Below are 23,066 nucleotides of genomic sequence, written 5' to 3'. Positions count from 1 at the left end.
TGCTATTTTATTGTAGGTGTTTTAAATAAGATATATTTTAGCTTTTGTTGATTTTTCTTATGACTTATAAAGTTAGTTAACTAGTTGTTTTTATCTCTTCTTTAAGATGCCCTTCAAACATTTTAGTGCACACACACACACACACACACACACACAGTAATACAGTACAGTGGTCCCTTGGTTAACGAGCACAATCCATTCTAGAAGGTTGCTCGATAACCGAAACCATTGTTTCAATGGGTTTTTGGGTAATTGGTTCCAGCTCACCAAAAATTGCCTAAATTCAACAAAAAGTAGAAAAGTACACTTACTTTGAGGTGTGTATGTAGAAGGCTCCTGGATGATGATGATGATGATGGGAATTAGAATGGGGGTGGAGGAGAAGAGAGAAGAGAAGGCATTGGGGTGGAAGAGAAGTCACCCCATGGTGCCATTTCACCCATTAAATTTTAGTTCTCTTGGTGTAATTCAAGATTATTTTCTTTAAATCAACACTGCACTGCATTATATATTGTCAATATGAAAAATAAATTTCAAAATGACCAATAATTTGCTTGCAAACACAGAAAATAAGCGTTTAGTTGAAGAAAGTCTCAAGCAAGATGTTACCTCCACTGAAAAGACACAAAGACACGCCTGTATGGTGTGTTGAGAGGCTGGATGGCACGCATAAAACTAGTTTCATTACCTTCAATTATGTTCAATAATTGTTGAAATGACTAAAAAATTTAATATTAAACTTTTAAAATTATTGAATAGTATAAACTTCTTGATATTTGCTAAAATGGTAAGGAATTTAAGCCCTAGAACCGATTACTGTATTGGCGGACTAATACTACAGCTGGTGGACCGCCAAATGCAAGTGAAAACATGTTCAGGTCGGCTCGTAAGAAACTCGTTAATCGAGGGATTGCTCGTTAACCGAAGTTAAGAATCTTAAGGAAGGTAACTCGTTAACCGAAATCTCATTAACCGAGGCGCTCGTTAACCGAGGGATCATTGTATGTCGATTAACCGGAATCTCACTTCGCCGGAATTTAAATTTTTTCCGGAAATTTCCAGATTTGAAAATTATTTCCCGGAGTTAAAAATTAGGCGCATTTTCTGGAAAATTCTGATAAAAATTCCAGAGACTTTCCCCCAAAAAAATTTTTTGGTCTGGGAACAAATTCTAAGGTTGAAATATAATGCATCATTTTAAAAAATTCTAAGAAAATTCCAGAAACTCCCTCTGAATTTTTTATCCCGGGCTGCAAGCAAATTCCAGGGAGGAAATAATGCAGTTTCCAGAAACTAGGGGTAGATGTTAAAATAAGGAATTGAATATGATTTGAAAATTATGAGGTTGTTCATTGGAACATTTTCTAACTTTGTACAGTTTGTATAATGGTTACAGTGTTGCATAATACTGTTAAAATTAATAATTGTTCAAAATGGCTGCCTTAAGTTTGCACACGTACACCCTGGTTCATTAGACCATGAACTGTTGAATTGTGTAATTCTACAAAGAACCTCGGGGTCCTTCACTCGTCTTGCAGCATCAGATATTTGATGCAGTACTGCAGTTCATCTCTGGTATCTGCCTTGTGTGTGCAAATACCAGGTCCTTCATGTAACTCTACACGTGGAATTCTAACAGGTGGCCAACTCTGCTGACCACTACGGCCAATCCAATGATCAAGGAACTTCTGGTTGAGGTAATTAGTCAAGTCTACAGAAAACCGACACTGGTAATTACTTTCTACTGTTCCTTGTGGATTGCCACATGCCCATACAGGAGAGTTTCTGGTATGGTTTACTCTGTCGCGAGTAAATCATGTCACTTGTTGACCTTACTGGATGTGATATGGATACAGTCCTTTGGTGTGTAACATTTACCAAACTCATGTGTGGAATTCAGTCGATTGCGTTGTACCATTTATGGGAAGTGTTCCTCATTGTCTGCATTTAGTCATATGAGATGTTTAGCAACTATCACCGCATTGGGAAAGGATCCACTTTCCTGCAACTGTTGGTGAACATTGCAAAACACACAAAGATCAACTGATATTCCTCAACATCATCATTCATGTTTCCATCACAGACTCTGAACATAAAGTGCATATCTGCATATTCCTCATTTCAGAATATAAGTGGCACGTTCACAGCTAATTTGATTGATGGTGTACCACTATGGCAACACATGCATACATCCTGCACACACTCTTTGCTAGTGTAGGTAGTACTGATGCACCAGCTTGCATTTGAGTCATTTCACACCCTAATGGCAAACTCACTGCATCAAATGTAAGTTGATGCGATGAAACTTCTAATGCAAAAGCAACATTTTGAAGGAAAAGGAGAGGTTATAGCACCTGATGCTGAGTGGAAAAATGCATCTCTCATTCATAGTTTTATATGTAACTAGACTTCCAGAACCGGTGTGAATCAGATCCATGTTCATATGACATTCATGGTTGGTAATGACCCCAGGGTTCAGCTGCTGAATTTTTGACAAAGTTGTGATACGCATATACAGTACTGTATTACTTTACATGTGATAGAAATAAATGCAAGATATAGTACGTGTTATCAGTAAATAGTGTGTGCATTTGTTTGTTCTTAATTTTAGCCAACTAGCACTATACTAAATACTGTACTGTACTGTACAAGATTGTAATACTAAAAAAAATATATATTATACAGTCTCTCTCTGTCTCTATCTCTCTCCACACAATCAATACAAGCTCTCAACAAATAGAGTACACACACACACACACACACACACACACACACACACACACACACTCATGCTACAAATATTATTGATTAATTGTTTTCTCCTTTAAAATGCAGAATGTGAGTGATGATGGCCATATCATCATTGGAGAGCCCCAACCAGGCAGTAGTGGTCTTGCTCCAGCGTCACTACGTCTACCCAGAGAAAAAATGGCCACTATGCTGTTAACTGGAAATGGGAGTCTACATACTGATGGTATTTTGAGAGCATACCCCAAATTGAGATTAGTAGCTGGAAGACCAGGTACCCTTATGCAAACTGGTCGTTTTGCATTCAAATTAGCTCCCAGCGCAAATGGGCAGTCCAGGCAGAATTCAATGAGACGAGGGAGATTACAGGATCCACTACTGCTCGTGGATCCAGAGACCACAATTCCTAATCTGCTGGATCTAACACAGCAGGACTATGAGGTGAATGCTCCTGCTAACAACTGCACACTGCTGCAGGGGGCAGACCTGCTTATGGCACTTGACCAGAGCCTTTAAAGTTTACTTGTTGATATTACAGTAAGTAATGATGAGGGAACATCAGTGTTCACAACTTCCTTTATGAACCCTTGAGTCACTGAAATCAAAACATTACTTTTTATCAACAATGGAAACCCTGTGCCACTGCCACTGGCTATTTTTGGATGTCTTTAGTAGTATTGATATATTCCCATATTGAGATTTGCTGTCAATATGTTTTTGTGCCCCCGCCACCATCGGCTAGGAGGGGGGCTATAAATGTTTGCATTTTCCATGTGTGTGTCCGTCCGTCTATGCGTTCGTTCATCCATACATGCGTTCATCCTTTAAGTTAAAATTTTCACCTTGGCGGGGGCATATTTCTTACAAAAGAAAAAATTATCAGTGTTCATGAGGCTTGGGACTTAAAAGTGTGTGAAATTCTTTACTGTCAATTTTGGCATCACATCAAATTTCAATAAGACCTTCAGAATAATAGCAAAAAAAAAAATAATACAAAAATACAGTTATATCATGGTAACCTATATGAAGTGTAAAAAAACTTTTACCTCTCCATGCAAATAGTAAAAATTCTCTCTTGCCTACTCCAGCTCAATCTGAGGTCATAGCAAATATAGTTTGTATTGTTTTCTCAATGACTGTAAATGTAAGTAAATAGTATGAATGGAAAATTCTTCTACTGAAATTTCTTAAGTACAAAATCCTATATTCATATATCATTAACACATTTTATATATACAGTGCTGTATATATATATATATATATATATATATATATATATATATATATATATATATATATATATATATATATATATATATATATATATATATATATATATATATATATATATATATATATATATATATATATATATATATATATATATATATATATATATACATATATATACATATATATACATACATGAGGTCTGATCGAAAAGTATCCGACCTTAAGCAGGTGAAAAAAAAAACAAGCTTACTTTCTGAGTTCAGACTTTAATCCCTTTCAAAGTAGGCCCCTTGGGACTCAACATACTTAGCCCAGTAATGAGTCTTGGGTGTATGGATACGACCCAGAAACAAAAGCTCAGTCGTCACAATGGAAGTCACCGGCATCACCAAGGCCAAAGAAGGCACGGCCGGTTCGGAGCATGGTGAAGCTCATGATGACAGTTTTTTCGACTATCAGGGTGTTGTTTATTATGAGTATGCTCCAGAAGGCCAAACAATCAATAAAGAGTACTACCGGGGAGTTCTCCGTCGCCTACGGGATGCAGTGCGTCGCAAGAGACGAGAGTTGGGGAAGGCGGAGGACTGGCAGCTCCACCATGACAATGCTCCAGCCCACTCATCCCATCTTGTCCAGGATTTTTTGGCCAAACATAGGATCACACAGGTCGGCAGGCTCCCTATTCTCCTGACATGGCTACCTGCGACTTTTGGCTGTTTTCTAAAATTAAGATGCCGCTGAAGGGTTCGAGATTTGAGGACACAAATGAAATAAAGAAAAGTGCGACGAAGATCATGTTGGCGATCCCAAAAACTGACTTTACAAAATGTTTCCAGCAATAGAAGGATCGCTGGGCTAAGTGTGTTGAGTCCCAAGGGGCCTACTTTGAAGGGGATTATAGTCTGAACTCAGTAAGTAAGCTTGGTTTTTTTTCACCTGCTTAAGGTCGGATACTTTTCGATCAGACCTCGTATATAATTACTGTATATACTGACCTGGTGTAGGCAATGTCTTAGTCTTACAGGCAAGTAATGTAACAATAGCCACATGCTGCCTCACATGTTAGACCCTGTATGGATGGGTACCAGTTGTCATAGGGTGGTAAACTGCAGTCCTAAGTCACTTGGCTTCAATGGCCTTACAACATGTGGATTCATAAAATACAAAAGTTGGCTGAATATAAAAAATGGGGATCAGCATCTCAGTACAGTACTGTAATAATGTTTGGCTGTACAATGACATAGATTATACTGTACTTGAATCTGAGTTAGGTTTCAGACACAGTTCCAAAACATTTATTTATGGATATTTACTGCTTATGAAAATTTTAAAACTAGAATTGTTCAGTTGTATAGAGACATAACTCTCCTGGTAAATACTGTGTGATTTACCTTATTCTAACTTTAGGTGTATACTGTACCTGGTTTCATCAAGGACTTAATAATAATAATAATAATTAACGGTTTATTGAAAGAGCTTGGCAGCCAGAAGGCTGAAAATATACAGTTACATATTTGGGGAATGTAGCAGGATGTTGGCTAAAAGAATAAAAGTGCCCTTTATAAGAGTGACAGCAGAGTTGCTGTCCTTTTACTTATGGTTTTAATTTTTCAGTCTAATTAAAATTTTAAACTTTCAAATGATGAGTGCATTAATTCATTATTAAAGGATAATTGCTGATTATATCTACAGTAGTTATTAGCAACACACACACACACACACACACACACACACAATACTTTATGTATAAGGAGACACACACTCATACTGTATACATGCAATTATTTTTTTCTCCATGCATACAAGTATATTCCTTCTATTGTGTGAGGTGACTTTCCAGGTGTTGATCTGATTTTTAACATTCTCTAGTTAATGGGTAATTCCACCATTGGCAAGCACACCTGACTGGGTACTCTTATTGCTGAGTGTACAATGAGGGAGGCCAACACCACTACAGAAAGAAATTGAACTTATTACCACATATCTCATTAGTCCATATCGCACCATGACTTCCATTTCCAAACAATATCTCACGAGTCGGGAATCGAACCCTGGACCTCTGCATGTGAACAGGGATTGCAATGGTAGCAATCCCTGTTCACATGCAGAGGTCCAGGGTTTGATTCCTGACTAGTGAGGTATTGTTTATTGGAATTCATCTTCAGATCTAAAAATAAAAGTGCACAAAATTTAAGCATAGTATGTGTAGATTGCCCATTTCATGTAAAATTAATAACAGGATTACTTTTTATATTACTTTTCCTGAGTTATCTTGCTATTGCATTATGTGAGACTTGTCTCTCTTCATTATTAACTCTCTCACTGCTAGGCCAAGCTGGGATACTTCCAACCATTCCCCTCCGGATATTGAAATATTCGTCATGCATTTTCTAACTAACCGTTCCCTTATCCAGTGAGCTTTATGTTATTTTATGGTTATTTTTCAACTCGTAACTTTAGGTAGATATGCTTAATTTTCTTCAATTTTTTTAACTCTGTTACATACACGCAACATCCTACATACAGAATGTGAAAAAAGAACTCGCCAAAACATCAAACACATATAGGGAATAAAGAATGCTTCACATACACTAGAATTAGCACTCTCAGTAGAGTGTGGGATCTCAGCTGTCATCCAGCAGCGATAAGGTTAATCACCATTGAGAATTTACTGTCACTCGTGATTATTCAGGGTAATACCGTTCTTAGACTCTTAGTTACTGTATTAGCTTTGTTCTTGTCATTTGTATCTTACATACCAGTAATTATTATTATCAATAGAAATGTTCATATCCTGTAGTTTTACTTTTTATTTTTAAATATTAATAGATTTTGACCTTTTATATCTTTGAATTGCATGCTTTAATTTTCAGTTATAATTGTTTTTCATTTAGTATGGAACATAAACTTGATGTGTACTTATGAACTGTACACTGTATTTTTAGATTTGAAAATGATTGGCTGTAAATACTCAGAATGTTCATTCATCTACAATCAACTACAGTGCATGGCCTTCATTACTACATTTTAAATCAGAGAACTAAAGGGTGTAAAATTTTGAGGATGGATTTCTCCAAGGTGTTTGGTTCATTTAGAGCAGTGGTTCTTAACCTGTGGGTGCTTCAGTTTTCCATGGGGGTTGTAAAGTGTTGTGTTAGTTTGTTTATTTATCCAATAAGGAAAGGCATTAACAGCAATGAAACTGGAATGCATGAAAAAAAAAACATTCTTTGTTAATCATGGGGCCACAAAGGTTAAGAACTACTGAATTAAAGTACAGTACAATATATGATTGTTAAGGTGCTGCCAAGAGATGAGGAATAAATGAATGATAGCAGTAGTCTCATGTTATGTTTAAGGAGTCAGACATATTACGGTATTGACACCAGCAGCAGTCATATATAGATTCTTGCCACCACATGTTGTAATGGTTATGACAGACATAAAGTGTTAACTATAAATGTGTGTGTCAGTTTATTAAAAGATTCACAGGGGAATTGTAAAGTCACTTTGTAGTGCTTAACACTTAGGGGATGCCTCTAGAATTGCATAGATACAAGGAGAAGAGGAATGAGACTAGAATTTTAATTATAAATAAGAGTGAGATAGCAGTATGGATATAGATAGATAGAAAGATAGATAGATAGATAGATAGACCTTCCTAGACAGTCTATTTTTGTGTGCAAATTATTTCTTTTAGACATGACAGATAACTCAACATGCAGCAAAACCCCAACTATCCATGGTAGCCGAAACTACGGAGCTCTTAGGAGTTTTTATAATAGTAATTTTGCTACTGTACCTAATGATGTTAATGAAATAATAGAAACTCTAAGATATACAGAACTAAAATACATGTATTTAGATTATTAAAATGCATTTTTGAATTGTTGAGAATGTCTGCACTACAATACTTCCATGCACTTTATGTGGAAGCTTCATATTCTGAGTAATAATGTATCTGTAATGTATGAAATTACTATAAGATGTTTTACAAAATTTTCAACAAAAACTCTGCTTCTGTGGCTTTTGATGTTGAAAGTCTTTCTTTACTGAATAGCATTGTATTATTAAACTAATATGATCATTGGTCAACATGGGTGCATTTTGGTATGGTATGAAGTTAGCCAGTACTGGTGATACAAGTTATAGAAGCATGCATCTCATGCTTTCTGTGTGTGGCTATTTTACTCTAATAAATGGAAAAATGCTTAAATTTTACAAACTTTAATATATCCTAATGGCAAGTGAAATTATTATTTATTTACAGTATTTATTTTTTTTTATTATTATTATTTTTTTTTTAGGCTATGAGAGGAACTACAGTATTTGCTTAAACTCTGACAATTTTGTTTTGGTGAAAGTTATCCACTACAAAAATCATTGTTTCTTAATTTTTTATATGAATGCTTGATAGTACTGTGATTTGCATGTACAGTAGGTGTATGTGAGATGTGATTGATACTTTGCTAGTGGATAGTTGGGGTCATGCTGAAAAGTACAGTATTGTGTTCCATGCACTTTCACCCTACAACAGAGCTTATTATCTTGGTAGTCAAAATAGTAAAAAGTATAGTGTTTTACCTGTAATGTAAAGAATTATGTAAAACACAGCAGGTACAAAGAATCCAGAACCAAGAGTTATCATTTTCTCTTTTTATATTTTTGATGCAGCAATATCTTTCACCATCAAAGAAGATTATTAAAAAGATCTTTGATGTTTCAGTATATCAGATTATGATGCTCATCCATATAATACATCTTCATCAAAGCATATGCCTGTTTACCACCAACTTCCTGCACCATCCAATTCCTTACACCTTCTCATACATCATCCAGCTCATCACACGATCTATAACATCAAAATATAATTTCTGCTCGACTAGTCTTGTAGGCCAAGCTTTGTGTTCCCCTATTTACATTAAAAAATGCCATAATTAAATTAGTATCTATCAGTGTTACTTTGCTTTGATGTTGCTTTTGAATGTAAAGAGCAGCAAAAAGTATTGACATGAATAAGAAATCAGAAAAAAATAGTTGTTGTGGGCTTCATAGCTTTGGCATTGCAGTAACAACCAATAGCTCACACGCTTGAAGAACTTTTGAACCTTTAAATGCCAGTGGTGTGTACTTAATGTGTCATAAATAATTATATAACATTGCTATTTTGGGAATGCAATGTCAAGTAACAATGGAATGAAAACTATCATCTGGCCTCTAAGCTTACCTCCAGTCTCCAGTAAAAAGTATTCACACATTAAAAATTGTTTCTCTATCTTGAAAATAACTGTTGCAGTACTTATATCTGACTGCTAAATATTTATGTTTTGCCTCTACTAATGTTTGTCCATTGAAGATTTTATCAGTCAGACTTTCTCTGTTATGCAAGCCCAAGGCACTTCATGGCATAAGGAATCCCTCTCATAGAGGTTTTAGTATTCATTCAACCTGTAAAATGAGTTTTCAAGGCTTGAATCTCAGATAGCAGCATGTACTGCTCGTCATGATGTGAACATCTATACATTTTGGTTGTTATACAAGGCACAGCCTTTTTGTGTCAAGTAAAATATTTTTGTAATAGAAAACTTTGTTCTACCAACCTTAGGTCATGAGTGAAAGGAAATTACTAAGGTCGCACTATTGTTTATTAATGTCTATATAGTTTAATAGCTATCTTTTGATGGAAAAATAAGGATAATACTTATGTACTACTTATTTTTAAACAATACAACTGTAACCATTGAGATTACTTGCCATGACTGATTATAAGTGTGAAAAGCTGAGAAGAGTCGGAGTTGGCAAGAAATACAATCCCATTTGAAGGAACATCAAATTCTTCCAAACATTTCTAATGGCAGTAGTATAATGTTAAATTAGGAATATAAATTATGTTTACTTTGTACATATTTATTCTAATGCTGTGAGAAAACATCTGAAAATATATATGTGTTTTAGTGTATATATTCTTCTCATTTATGTTTCAGGTGTATATCTTACAGTAAAGGAAAGTTCTATGTTGGAAACTTGTCTACTGCGTCCTTTTGACATTTTGTCTTCTCATTATAAGAGAATTTTCTCTTCTCCTATTTTGAGTCATACTTTATTTTAGAAATTCCAACTATGTATTACAGTATCAGGTAAAGAGAAATACCATGTCTGTTCTATTTTATTATTGTATTTCGTCATAATTTAACTGCCGACAATAATATTCTTGCCAGTCAGTACTCACTCCTCTTTGCTTTTTGGAAGAAAGTTCCAAGTAATTCCTACTCCAGTAGTTAATATACACAGTATCAAACACTTAATTTTAGTTTCTAAAACTCTTTAGGCAGTAATTAGGTTAAGGTTTCATTTGGTGTTTGAAGCTGGCCAGAGTTACAACAAAATACTATTTCAAGGTGGTGGATTTTGTCACTAGGACCAGGAATGCATGTTATTTTAATATTCCAGCAATTTTTTACTTGTTGTAGTCACATTCTTATCTTACTGACCTAAAGAGACATATTTTATGAGCATTTTTGTACCCTCAGTGAGTGGTATTACTTTGATTTTTTAATTAACCAATTGTATGTTTCAGCATTCATATATGATTGCTTGATTAATGATCATGCTTTGAACTACTGTTTTTATGATTTTAATAGTATGTTCATTTTAGCATAGCTACCTATTAAATTTCTGAAATATTATATATCGCCATACAATCTAACATGACACACAGGAATGGAAAGTATGAGTAAATGTGTATTTCATAAATGTAATATTAATAACATACTCACACTTTCTATGTGAATTTTATTTTGAATTTCATACTAGCATACTGTACATCAAGTTCAATAATGGCTTTCTGATGAAATAACTTTGTTTTGTTCATAAAACACGAGAGTTCAAGTTCATATATATATATATATATATATATATATATATATATATATATATATATATATATATATATATATATATATATATATATATATATATATATATATATATATATATATATATATATATATACTATATATATATATATATATATATATATATATATATATATATATATATATATATATATATATATATATATATACTATATATATATATATATATATATATATATACTATATATATATATATATATATATATATATATATATATATATGTATATATATATATGTATATATATATATATATATATATATATATATATATATATATATATATATATATATATATATATATATATATATATATATATATATATATATATATATATATATATATATATATATATATATATATATATATATATATATACTTCAGGAGTATTATGATGATGTCATTTAATTTATGCAATTCTCATATTGCATTGGGTGACTCACATTTATTTTATGCAACATATTGCACAAATTTACTGGTGTATCACACATGCCCATTTTATGTCAAAATACGCTTTATGGTATGAGATCCTTCGGGTAATATGTTGTGAGGCTCATAGCAAAGAGGCATTGATATTGTCACCAAGCAGAATTTATCTTTTGAATTTCTCTTCCCTATTAAGGGATGCTACAAACAAATCTACCTAACATTGTTGAGATAATTAAACGTTATTTTTTCATTTTTATATATTGTTGCCTGACTGTTAATACCTATTGCCATGATGCCTTTCAAATTGATTTAACTGAAAAATTAGGATTCTGAATTTGAACAACTTAATAATGGTTAGTGATTTGCTAATATAAAACTTGGTGAACCTGTATGAGGAAGCCTATACTTAAGAAAGGATCACACATAATGAAAATGGTACCAGATACTGGACTGTATAATGAAATTATGTTATAATGCCGCAGATTTTTCATAACTCTTATGTTACTACCTGTACACCCATGCCAGTGTTTTACACATTATGCACACAAATTTTTTTATTAAGAGTTAAATTTTTACACAGCTTTTTCTTAAATGAAAACAAAAAGATTTCTTCAGTTGTTTTCTCAGTAGCAGTTCTATTAACATTTATAATTTCAAAGAACACACACACATTATGTAAGTAATCTGTGTTTTAATACATTTACAGTAACTGTACTGTACTTATCTTTTTTGAAGTTGATGATGCTTAGATAGTAATCAGAGACATTGATACTGTTTGGCATTGGACTGGTAGCCAGTGTATTTGCTTTACTGTTATTATTCTTTATGTAGCCACTTGATATTTGGTCAGCTGAATATGCAATAGAGGTGAAAATCCTGCGACACTATTCACGAGGACATTGATTACACTGTTAAAACTAACACAAAAAACTAACGATGGACTGAATTGAAAGTCTGAGTTATTTTTGGTAGGACAAATGAACGGTTTTACTTACAAGTTAGTCAAATGTGCAGCAAGGAAAAAAATGTGTATGTACCTGGTAATGTGTTTGACAACAGAAACAAATTATTTCAACTCTGTAACACAGATTTCATGTTAGCTGATCACACGGTAATCAGTTGTCCTTTTCTAATCTGCATATATATATCTGTATAGTAAAACTGTGGTACAATCCTGTGTGTATTTTATCCCATTATTGACAAGTGAATAATCTAATAAATGTTTAAAAACCATGTTAATTATCTTTTATACTTTTTGGAAAAAATGAACTAGGCAAAAGTTCTAATTAAGGTTCTTGAATTTTACACAACTAATTTTTCAGTACTAAATTCTTTGATGTGCACAGTCTTCTTGATTCCAATTTCTTACATTTTCGGCAATGTTCTTATTGTAAACAAAGAAATAAGAAGCCCGTTTACTGTAGATCATTCTAGAAATATTCACTTTCTACATCAAAAATTTTGTTTCAATTTTTTAATCTTAGGTTATGCCTGTATGTCTGACATGGATTTTACATGCAATATGAATAAACCAATTCCCACATACTGTAGACTGACCGAAATCTAGAGTACCGGTAAATGCAGGGAAAAAAAAAGTCAGTGTACCTGTAAAAAAAATTATTTAAGGCTTATTGTGCAGGATATGGATTTTGCTTATTTTTATCTGACCCATCCACAGTCTTAGATTAAAATTTGAAGTCAAGATACTGTAGTCTTTCCTTAGCTGAAAGGTAAATTAATTATCCAACACTTTGTTAAGGTTAACATTCTAGTAAATCTCGAAACAATGTACAGATTTTATTTACTAATGCTTCAAAATATGAAAACAAAATAAAAAACAATATAAACATTAGATTTTGTAATAAATGAGCAACATCAGGCTGAAATGGACTGAATTAAGTCAGATGAGGTCATTCGGATGAAAGGTTGTCTAATCTGGTAAAATTTCTTGACCAACAGTCAGCTGCGGTAAGTCGGTACTTTTAACAATTCCTCTGTGTGTAAGAATTACATCGTCATTGGCAAGGTGATTGGTGACAACAGGTGGCTGGGCCTGGCTGGCCAACTAAGGTCAAACTTCAAAGGCGACAAAATAACGTAAGCTTAACAAACTATATTTGATGATATCTTTGGAGGTCATTCACACATAATTTGGCATTGTTATAAAGATAGTACATTTTTACTTTATTTTCAGAAATAAAAAATTTAAACATAAATAATTATAAGAACATAAGGAGTCTGCAATAGGCCGGTTGGCCTGTGCATGGCAGCTCCTGTCGAGAGTTACTACCACTCTCTATCATCCATGAATCTATCTGGCCTCCTTTTGAAACTTTCCAGAGTTCCCGCACTTACTACAAAGTTGCTAAGCTTGTTCCACTCATCCACCACCCTATTTGTGAACCAGTTTCTTCCTATCTCCCTCCTAAACCTAAACTTATCCAACTTGAATCCGTTGCTCCGAGTCCTATCCTGCTCGGATATTATAAGAACTTTATCTATATCCCCTTTATTGATTCCTTTCACCCACTTAAATACTTCTATCATATCTCCCCGCACTCTTCGTCTTTCTAGGGAATGCAAGTTAAGTTTCTTTAACCTATCCTGATATGGAAGGTTTCTAAGTCCCTGAATCATTTTTGTCATTCTTCGCTGCACCGACTCTAGTGAATTTATATCCATTCTATAATAGGGGCACCAGAACTGAACCGCATAATCGAGGTGCGGCCTAACTAGCGCAAGATATAGTTGCAATAAGACCTCTGCACTCTTGTTACTTACACTTCTAGATATAAAACCCAATACTCTGTTTGCCTTATTTCGAACATTAACGCACTGTTTTCTAGGCCGTAGGTCCGGGCTTACAAGTACCCCTAGGTCTCTTTCACAAGTCGACTTCTCTAGGTTGATGTTGTTCAGGCTGTATACATTATAAGTATTTGTTCTTCCAATATTAAGTACGCTGCACTTGCTGGTGTTGAATTTCATTTGCCATTTTTCAGACCACCCCTGCAGTTTATTTAGATCCTCCTGTAATGCATTTGCATCCTGCCCTGAATTAATTTGCCGCCCTATTTTGGTGTCATCCGCAAACTTGCTTATGTCACTGCTGATCCCAGTATCTAAATCGTTTATGTAGATTATGAACAAGAGTGGGCCTAGTACTGACCCTGGGGAACCCCACTGGTTACACGGCCCCACTCAGATTTAACACCATCTACGCTGACCCTCTGCGTTCTATCGGTGAGCCATGATTTTATCCAATTTAAAACTTTCCCCTCGATACCATGAGCCTTAATTTTTCTCAGAAGCCTCTGATGCGGTACTCTGTCAAATGCTTTGCTAAAGTCTAAGTAAATAACATCGTAATTTTCGTCATTATCTACTACCTCGAAGACTTTCCTAAAAAACGTTAGCAGATTTGTTAGACAAGATTTTCCCTTTGTAAACCCATGTTGAGAGTCGTAGATTAATTTGCTTTTCTCTAGATGCGATCGGATGCTATCTGCTATAATTGATTCAAGAAATTTCCCCACTACTGACGTCAAACTGATCGGCCGGTAATTTGACGCTGATGCTCTGTCTCCCTTTTTAAATATGGGTACTACATTCGCCTGTTTCCACAACTCTGGCACAACTCCAGTGTCTAATGATTTTGTAAATAAATTTACGAGGGGTCCGCTAATCTGTTCCCTACACTCTTTTAAGACTCGAGGAAAAATTTCATCCGGCCCTGGGGATTTTGTGTTCTTTAGTTTATTTATCTTCTTAAGAACATCCTCTTTTCTGATGGTGATATTCTTTAATTTCTCTTCTTCCTTTCCCTTAAATATCAGTTCCACCTCCGGAATTTCATCGCAAATTTCTTCTGTGAAAACTGATAAGAAGTAGCTGTTCAATGCTTTGCTCATGTCTTCACTGCCATTTATCAATTCTCCCCTCCCTGACTTTAAAGGCCCAACTTTGTCCTTGACCTTTGTCCTATATACCTGGAAAAATCCCTTGGGATTTGCCTTGGATTCTCTTGCTATTTTGATTTCATAGTCTCTCTTTGCTTTCCTTACATTTTTCTTAACAATCCTAGATAGTTCATTATACCTGTTTCTGAGCTGCTCCTCCCCTCCCTTTAATTTCTAATATATTCCTTTCTTTATTCCTATGTCATGTTTAAGTTTTCTGGTCATCCACCTTGGCTCATTCTTATTTGACCTAATTTTTCTGTATGGTATATTTTGTTCTTGTGCTTTATGTAGTATACTGGTGAATATATTATAGTCATGATCAATTGTTGTGTCATCTATGACCTCACCACTTCCTACAGGGAACTGACATGACTCTTCCCAGGTGACCTCACCTAGGTACCTTCTTAACCCCTGATAATCCGCCAACCGAAAGTTTGGGACTCTGACCATATTGTCATTGTTTTTCGTTTCCCAATTTAGGGTGAACCTGATTTCTCTGTGATCACTGTTACCTAGTGTAAGAGTGTACCATCGTACGATATGTTTTCCCATGTTGAGTGGGGGGGCTTGTCCTTGGCAGCGCCTGATGGCCAGTGCCCAGCTGACGCTGTTATAATAAAGTCTATAGAAAACATGGTCTATGACTCCAACCTCTCACATGGCGCAGTGAGTAGGATATGTCGGGGCCCGACACGCCATTACAGCCCTGACAAGAACGCTGACATGGCCCCTACACGTCCACGATTCTCGACGCCCTCAAGGGGACGCCAGGGCTTCTCTACACCGGCCGGGAACACCACGCGTGCCCAGCAGCAGGCCATGAGTGCATTGATGGCTCAGATGGCGTCTCTAGGTGCTGGCGGTGGTCATGCTTCTATGCCGGTCATGAAGCCCTCAGCAGCTGTCGCTCCAGAGAAGTGTGAGGCAGAAATGCCAGCAGCTGCGTTTAGGACATGGAGGCGGTCCATGGAGTCATGGGTGCTGCTGAACGGGTGGCCACAGCTGGTGGCCACACTCCACATTCGCCTGAACTGCGTCCCCGCACTCCAAAGAGTGATTGACTCGAGATACCCCAGCGGTCAGTGGGAGCAGCTCTCGCCCAAAGAAGCCCTGGACGCCATCAGTGGAATGGTTCTTCAATCTTCAAACCAAGCTGTGAAATGGAACGAGTTTTTCAACAGCAAACAAGGTGAAGAGGAGCCCATGAAAAGGTATTTTCAACGATGCTTCTCAGAGGCAGTGGAGTGTGAATTTAAATGTCCCACCTGTGATAACGACCTCTCTGAGTACATGCTATTACGTAAAGTTATGGTGGGCCTGAGTAACCCAGTGTTGAAAAGGGAAATTTTCCAGGGGTACTCTAGTTATAATAGTGTTGAAGTGCTTAGAAACAAATGCATGTTATTTGAGGCAGCAGTGAGAGATGCTGGTGTATTGTGTCGTACGTCTGGCCAGGCAGTGGTGGGAACAGTTGCGGAGGCAGTGGCGGGTGGTGATGACGTCACCGGTGAGCCTGAGGTAGCTGCCGCCCGACCTCCACACCCCAGTCGAGGGCACTGTGGTAATTGCGGCGTGTCACATGCCCCTGGTAAAAGTAACTGCCCTGCAAGTGGGGCTACATGTCGCAATTGCGGTAAGGTTGGTCACTTCAAAAGGTGTTGTAGGAGTAAGTCAGCCCTAAGTGCTCCTGTGGATGTGTCAGGCGCTGTTACAGTGGCAACAGCCCAGCTATCCCGCCACCCCAGGTTACAAGTGTTCGTGTCCCAGGCCGGGGGCAATTCCCCCGCCACCCCTGTGCTGGCTGTAGCCGACACGGGTGCTATGGTGTGTGTGGCAGGCGCATCCCTGCTCCGGGACATCGGTTTGTGTCCGGGGCAACTTCGGGCCCGTAATGGCTTAAGGGACGTGGCGAACAAACAGCTCAAGTGTCTGGGGTCCGCCCCCTGCCGCCTCGGTGTGGACGAGGGGTCCACCGTCCAGGAGGTCTACTTCGTGCAGACAGCCAAGGCCCTCTATCTGTCATTGGAGGCCTGCAAGTGCCTCAACTTGGTGCCTGTCGACTTCCCGCTCCATAGACGTGCTGTGGCTGCTGTGGGCGATGGAGGGGAGCGGCACACTGCCGACGATCTACCTCCGAACCGTTTACCTGAGAGCAGCCGTTTCCCGCCGAGGCCAGTTGAGATACCCTTGCCTCCTTTGGAGGAGAATGTGGCCAGGCTGGAGGCATGGCTACTCACGCACTTTTCGTCTACCGCATTCAACACCAGCAGGTCCCCACTGCCAGTCATGACTGGTCCCCCTCACCGTATCCACCTGACGCCCGGCACGACCCCCTATGCCTGTCACACACCCGCTCCCGTTCCGAAACACTGGGAAGCGGAGGTGAAGGCCCAGTTGGAGGAGGACGTCAGGAGAGGCGTCATCCAGCCAGTGCCTGCTGGTGAGGCTACGGAGTGGTGCGCCAGGATGGTCGTGGTGGCCAAGAAAAACGGTCAGCCCAGGCGCACTGTGGACTTCCAACGCCTCAATGCAAGCTGTCTGATGGAGACGCACCACACACCTGCACCATTCGACATGGTGTCTGGGGTGCCAGTGCACTCGTTCAAAACCGTCGCCGATCCTTTTGGGGATTTCATCAAGTGGAGTTGGAGGAGGAGAGTAGACGCCTGACCACATTCATCACGCCGTGGGGACGTTTTCGATACTGCAGGACGCCCATGGGACATTGCTCAGCGTCAGATGCTTACACCAAGAGGTTTGACGACGCTATTCAGGATGTGCCCCGCAAGTACAAGTGCGTGGATGACACTCTCCTCTATGACTCCAGTGTGAAGGGGGCGTTCTGGCACACTTACGATTTTCTGGAGACCTGCGCTCGCACAGGTATCACGCTGAAACCAGAAAAGTTCTTGTTCTGCAGGAGAGAAGCTGAGTTTGTGGGTTTCCTCCTGGGGTGGGACCTGTACCAGCCCACTGCCCAACGTCTGTCAGCCATCAAGGACTTCCCCATGCCGGATCAGCCATCAATCACTGACATCAGGTCCTGGCATGGCCTGGTTAATCAGTTGGCTCCCTTCCTTGCCACTGCACCTGTGATGGAGCCCTTCCGTGAGCTCCTCAAGAAGCCAGTGGGCAAGCAGGTGTATTGGGACGACCAGCTGCGGCTCAAGTTTCGCCAGGCCCAGGACACCATCTGTCAGTTGGCCAGAGACGGCTTGGTGTACTACGACAAATCCAGGCCTACGGCAGCTGTCACTGATTGGAGCAGGGAGGGCATCGGCTTCATCGTCCTGCAACAATACTGTGCCTGTGCCTCTCCAGAGACGCCCTTCTGCTGCAGAGGAGGGTGGCGGTTGGCTCTGTGTGGTAGCCGACATCTGAGCACGGCCGAGGCCGGTTATGCTGCAGTAGAAGGGGAGGCCCTGGCTGTGGTGTGGTGCCTGCGCAAGGCCAGGCTGTTCCTCCTTGGCTGCCCGAACCTCATTCTGGTGACGGACCACCGCCCCTTAGTTGGCTTGCTAGGGGACAGAGCCTTCACGGATGTGGCGAATCCGCGCCTGTTCAGGCTCAAGGAGAAGACCCTGCAGTACCGATTCACGGTCAAATACTTGCCAGGGAAGCGGAACTGTGCAGCTGACGCCCTATCCCGCTTCCCCTCCCTCAGGGCGGCGCCTGATGCGGAGGACATGGACCAAGAGGAGGACCTGTGCGCTGCAGTGTGTGCAGTCACAATCGCAGCACTGGATCAGGATGGGTGCATCACTATGGACGAAGACACAGTATGCAAAGCGGCGGCGGACGACCCAGTGTACCAGATTCTAGTGTCAAGGGTGCTGGCGGGCGACTGGCACCCCCACAAGTCACAGGAGGTGGCCTGTCTGCGCCCGTACTTCTCGGTGAGGGACAGGTTGGCTGTGGTCAGGGGTTTGGTCACCTACACCTTTGACCAGGGCTGCGTGCGCCTTGTCATCCCCGACTCCCTCCGCCACCGGGTCGCCGTTAACCTGCATGTGGGGCACCAGGGCCTCGACTCAATGCTCAGGCGGGCCCGGCAGTCTGTCTATTGGCCTGGCATGGAGGGTGACCTGCAGTATCATCGGTCCCGGTGTGCTGCTTGCGAGACCCACGCCCCTTCCCAGCCTCCGGAGTCGTTGGTTCTGACCCCAGCGCCAGACTATCCCTTTCAACAAGTGGTGGCCGATTTGTTCCACCTGCAGGGCCGCACGTACCTAGCATATGCTGACCGACTGACAGGTTGGCTGGAGATCGCCCACTTCCCCAACGAGGCCACCTCTGGAAAAATCATCGCCAGTCTGCGGGCCTACTTCACGAGGTGGGGGGTACCTGAGCAGATCTCCACAGATGGAGGTACCAACCTTGCCAGCCTTGAGATGACAGATTTCCTCAAGTCATGGGGGGTCGAGGTGCGCCTCTCGTCGGCCCACTTCCCCCAGTCCAATGGCAGGGCAGAGGCTGGGGTCAAGGCTGCCAAGAGGCTCCTCAGGGATAATACTGGGCCCGGGGGTAGCCTGGACTGCGATAGGACATCCCAGGCCCTCCTCCAGTACCTGAACACGCCAGCTCCGTGACGGCGTTCCCGTGGCCAGACAGCACTATAAGGTGGACCAGCACTGGCGGCGGGCACTTCGTATGAGGGAGGTGCGCTTGGCCGAAACACAGGATGGGGTCCTGTCGCGGAGGGAGGTATCCCGCCAGCTGGCTCCCCTAGTCGTGGGCACGCAGGTGCGTGTGCAGGACGCAGCTACCAAGCTCTGGGACAGGACAGGCATAGTGGTGGAAGCCCGCCCTCACAGGCAGTATGCCGTCAGGTTGGGTGGCAGTGGCAGGGTGTCCATCCGAAACAGACGCCACTTGCGAAACGGCTCCACACCTGTGCCTACTACTCCGGTGGTGCACCAAGCTGTGCCTCCTGGGCCCCCTTCTGCTGTGCCCTCCATACCCGCGCCCTCCTCCGCACCCACGGCCCCTCCCCAGTCGAGCGCGGCCAGGCCCAGGAGAGGCCGTAGGCCTCCGGGCTGGTTGACGGACTACGTGGTGTAGTGTATGTGATGTAAAATCAGTTTAGAGGTTTTTTTTGTTTTTGTTTTGTTTTTGTTTTTTTCCTTTGTTTGACTCGTTTTTCCTGCATTATTGTTGTTTTTATGAATGCATTGTTTTCCTTTTGTTAGTTCAAAGGTGCATTGTCATTTCCTTTTAACTTGGGGGGGAGATGTAAGACTGTACCATCGTACGATATGTTTTCCCATGTTGAGTGGGGGGGCTTGTCCTTGGCAGCGCCTGATGGCCAGTGCCCAGCTGACGCTGTTATAATAAAGTCTATAGAAAACATGGTCTATGACTCCAACCTCTCACACCTAGTTCTTCCCCTACTGTGATATCTCTGATAATATTTTCTTTATTTGTTAATACTAGGTCTAATATATTGTCACCTCTAGTAGGTTCTGTAATTAGTTGTTTCAAAAAATTGTCCTGTACTGCGTCTAGGAAGTCTTCAGATTCATAGTCGCCTACAATGTTGTCCCAGTCAATATTTCTGAAGTTGAAATCCCCCATAATGCAAAGGTTGTTATATTTTGCCGCCCTACTCATTTCCTGCCATATGGGCTGAGCTGCTTCTTTGCTAAGACTTGGGGGCCTGTAAATCACTCCCATAATTAGTTTTTCTCTTCCTTCCGTGATTTCTTCCCACACAGACTCGGTTCCTATTTCACCCTTTATTGAATTATTAGTAGGCTACAACATTTTAATGTATCCTTGACGAAGAGTGCGACCCCTCCCCCCTTCCTACCTTCCCTGTCCTTGTGAAAAAGGTTGTACCCTTCTATGTGGTACTCTGATAAAAAATTTTTGCTCGCCAGATTCATCCAAGTTTCGGTGATTGCTATGACGTCTACATTCTCGGTACATACAACCGCTCTCAGCAAGTCTATTTTATTTCTAACGCTCCTACTGTTTGTATAGTATACATTGAAACCTACTCTTCCCTGGTCCTGTTTTACCCCTTGTCCTGAGCAACTAATTTTACTTCCCAGGACCTGCTTGTTTTTTGATTCCCACTTTCCCCGACCCCTCTCTACTAGCGAAACCCCCCCTTTGGAGTGACAATTTCACGCTCCAGGGATGCAGACAACGTCTTTACCCCCTCACTAGACAAGTGTACTCCGTCGCGACAGTACAGGTAGTCGTTGCCAGTTATCAATGAATGTCCAACCATTGTTTGCACAATGTTTTTCCAGTCGGCAATTAATAGCAATTGCCCTGGACAGCCAATCACTTTTTATATAGGTGTTATAATAATACATTTTTTGGAACATCTATAGCAAACTCTTCATTAGCCAGAATTCCTGGTCCCCAGAACTCTCCAATAGCAGGAATAGAAGTCAGGCCGGGAAAACTCTCTCCATTCTGGGTGTGTAAACGAGTTTCCAGGGATGAAAATCGGGCATTTACCAGAATTACAAGAAAATCCCTACAAACCTCTATGTTCTTGGCATGGGCCAAAAATTTCCAGGGAATTCCAAGCTATTGCAACATGCTCCAATGCATCCTTACTGCCAGGTGCGTGGGTGGCCTAGCTGCTTGGATCGCTTACCGTAGTTCATATTCTACTGCCATTGTAGAAGGTTGTTCCCTCGCTAACTGCTGATTCTGCATACAATTTGTGTTGTAAAATACAGTACATTACTGTACCGGGACACAATCAGCCAAGAATTCAGTGTTAAAGCAGTGTTAAGATGTAAAGAGTGATTACAGTTTCATAAAACTGTACTGTACATAAAGAAGAGTGGATACACTGTATGCCTACTGTAGGCTCAAGATGACAGCATCTACTGGTGAGTACAGTAATGGACAGTATAGTAGTAGTATATATTATTTTGTTTATATACAATATATTGTATGTGTACAGTGGTGTTTGCGTAAATAAATACAGCTCCATGCGAGGTGCTAGTTTAGACTCTGGGAAAACTTTCCCCAATTCACGGTGGAAAACTCCAGTCTTGGCTGTAACACAACTCCATTCATGCCTCGTGCACACTCACACACACACACCTAAAGTATATATGAAAAAAAAACTGTTAGATAAACTATTCAGGGTTATTTTAGTAAAAATAAACAAAATTCTTATTTGATTAAAAGTGATTTATTTTATTTTATAGATTCTGGCATCTTAGTTTTTTAGTTTAACAAATTTATTGGCAGAGCTTGTAGTACAGTTTGCCTATTCTGAGTAATTCAGTCAGGTCTTGACACTGAGGGTGGTATCACTTCTCACTGTCACGCAGGACAGAGGTTCACACACAAAGAAATACATCATATTCATTAACAACTATAAATGTATATAGGTCAGGTTCATATGGATAATGTCACTGTTCACTGCCATGCAGGACAGAGGTTCGTACACAAAGAGTTGCATCATATTCATTGACAGTACATATACATATATGTAAACACACACACACACACATATACATACATATACGTATATACATACACATATACATGTACACGTACATATACATGCACACACGCACACATACATACATATACGTCGGTCAGATTCATGTGGGTAATGTCACTTTTCACTGCCATACAGGACAGAGGTTCGTACACAAAGAATGCATCATATTCATTGACACTATATATAGGTCAGATTCATGTGGGTAATGCCACTGTTCACTGCCACGCAGGACAGAGGTTCGTACACAAAGAAGGAAATGCATCACATTCACCAGCAGCAT

The 23,066-nt window shown here is 39.8% G+C and overlaps 1 protein-coding gene across 4 annotated transcripts in view; it reads left to right on the top strand.

Moving 5' to 3' along the window:
• The window catches only part of LOC121868632, a 92,472-nt gene extending 84,275 nt beyond the window's left edge, over positions 1–8,197 (top strand). Inside the window, exons 11-12 of one of the 4 annotated variants that reach the window (XM_042369465.1) lie at positions 2,836–6,017; positions 6,092–8,197. In XM_042369465.1, the coding sequence (XP_042225399.1) occupies positions 2,836–3,264 (429 nt within the window). In that variant the 3' untranslated portion in view covers positions 3,265–6,017; positions 6,092–8,197. Of the gene's footprint in view, positions 1–2,835; positions 6,018–6,091 lie in introns of those variants that run through there. The other 3 variants (XM_042369466.1, XM_042369470.1, XM_042369467.1) reach the window with 3 other exon arrangements.
• Positions 8,198–23,066: the final 14,869 nt, after the last annotated feature.

Source organism: Homarus americanus, unplaced genomic scaffold, assembly GCF_018991925.1.
Source record: "Homarus americanus isolate GMGI-L3 unplaced genomic scaffold, GMGI_Hamer_2.0 scaffold59495, whole genome shotgun sequence".
Lineage (NCBI taxonomy): Eukaryota > Metazoa > Arthropoda > Malacostraca > Decapoda > Nephropidae > Homarus > Homarus americanus.
Note: the sequence above shows the minus strand (reverse complement) of the source record. Positions and strands in the feature narration are given on the sequence as shown.